Source organism: Galeopterus variegatus, unplaced genomic scaffold (assembly GCF_000696425.1).
Source record: "Galeopterus variegatus unplaced genomic scaffold, G_variegatus-3.0.2 Scaffold365, whole genome shotgun sequence".
Lineage (NCBI taxonomy): Eukaryota > Metazoa > Chordata > Mammalia > Dermoptera > Cynocephalidae > Galeopterus > Galeopterus variegatus.
This window is the reverse complement of record NW_007726476.1, coordinates 432,385-434,514: the sequence shown is the minus strand read 5'-3', so window position 1 is coordinate 434,514 and position 2,130 is coordinate 432,385. Positions and strand designations below refer to the sequence as shown.

The following is a 2,130-nucleotide window of genomic DNA, read 5'->3' as shown; positions in this document are numbered from 1 at the left end:
CAAACTTATGAAAAAGAATAGAATGAAAATAAAAGATGCAGCTTTATGCTTCGAATGAATAAGAATCAATTCAGATTATTGTAAGAACATTCTCTGCTCCTTTTTTGCTTAAAAAAGTAACTCCCACTTTGGTCTGATAAAGTAACTCTAACATACCGTATGTGAAACAAAGATGTTCTCCTATGACAGTTCACTAACTTAGCAATATTAAAGGTTAAACTTCATTAGTTAAGCTGCTAAATTTTAGGTCTGTTGTTAATTGTGGATAAATACTCTTTTCTTTTTAAGGTGATGATTTGATTGATACTTCAGCTAAGGAGACAAATTCCCCAAAAATTTCTGTCAAATTCAAGGGTACAGAAAAGAGGTCAGTTACATTCATTCAACAACATGTTTAAGTACCCATGAGGTACCAAACACTTCAGTATACATGGATTATTTGTCAATAAACCAATACTTTTGTGATCTCATAATATCACAACTTACTTTGTTTTATTCCAATCTAGAGTCCTTTAAGTAATTAATACAAGATCACCCAATTTTTATGCCAAGTTTCAAAATAATGGGTGTTATATTAATACATTTGCCCAGCCTCTGTGCTTATTTGAGAAAGGAATAAGATTAACATGAATTTATTTCATGAAACTGCCATTTATGAGCTAGCTATAAAATATTGAACCAATTACTAAATATTTCTAAGCTTTGATTTTCTCATTTATAAAACTGTAATAATAATGAGATGTGCGATGTACTGAGAACAGATAGAGGCTGATACATAGTAAGTGCTCAATAAATTAAAGCTATGGAAATTATTCATTCTGCATTTTTTCTGCCATTTTGCAGAACAGGATAGTCACTGTTGAGGCCTTCCTGCATCTCATTATGAGTCCCTAAGACATTCGTGTCACATTTGCTTTAAAACATTCTAAATATGGTTTCCATCCTACCCGTCAGCTCTGCCTTCAAATCCATTCAGTTATTTAAATCTTGATTATGGCATCCTAGCCTAAAGCTCCATCATTTCTTGCCTATACTGTTGTAATAGCCTCCTAATTAGTTTTCCCAATTCTTTCAGTCCATTCCCAACATAACAATCAGAGATTATTTTTAATTTTTATTAATAGTAGCCATAAAATAATATTTATAAAATATTTATAAGACATAAATAATAATATCACAAAAACCCATATACATACCACTCAGTTGTAGAAAAAGCATATTATTTTATTTTTGAAATCCCCTGGGTATGCTAGATCTTGTGCCATCCCATCATGTGATATTCCTGGATTTGTGTTTATTAAAATATTCCCAAGTAATATATTTTTCATCTTTGTGTGTTTTTGAATTTTAAATAAATGAAGTCGTTCAGTATGACCTTCTGTAACTTGCATTTTTTTATTCAGCATTATGTCCCTATGATTAGTCCATTATGCTTAGGTCGTTTTCAATTTTTTGTTATTACAAGTAGTACTGTAATTAATATGCTGTGCATGTCTCCTGGTATTTATATGCAGGAGTTTGATCTTTTTTTTTTTTTGTCTTTTGTCTTTTTTCCGTGTCCGGCAACGGATCGCAACCCTCGGTGTTGCTCCCGCGCCTCGCTCAGCCAGTGAGCGGGAACCGGTCTGTATGTGGGATCCGAACCCTCGGGCGGGAGCGCCGCCACGCTTCCCAAGTAGCGCACTTATCCAGTGCACCACCGGGCCGCCCCTAATCTCATTTCTAAAGTATAGAAAGTGCTCCATGTTCCGGCCCTTACCTTTTTCTCTAATCTCATTTCTTACCACTTTCCCACTTCCCACTTTTTCAATATGCTCCAGCTCATTGGCCTTCTTTCTGTTTCAAAAATTTATTTTCTCCAAGCTTATTTCTGACCCAGAGCTTTTTCACTTGCAGTTCATTCTGCCTGCAATGTTCTTCCCACAATTCTTCACTTGGCTGGTTCCTCATAATTCAGATCTCCAAAGCTCACCTCTCCAGAAATCTTGTACCTGTTCTCCCTCCCCATACAGTACATATGCATGAGCACCTTCCTACCACACATGCCCTCTGTTTAGTGCACTGTTTTATTCTTATTTATAGCATTACTACCTTATTACTTTACAAAGTCATCTTTATTTATTTGTTTCC

General features: G+C 35.0%; 1 protein-coding gene across 1 annotated transcript in view; it reads left to right on the top strand.

The window, feature by feature from the left end:
* Positions 1-2,130, top strand: part of DNAH14 (dynein, axonemal, heavy chain 14) — a 390,354-nt gene that overhangs the window by 231,778 nt on the left and 156,446 nt on the right. The window contains 1 exon segment of the mRNA XM_008567995.1: positions 289-367. Within this exon segment, the coding sequence (XP_008566217.1) occupies positions 289-367 (79 nt within the window).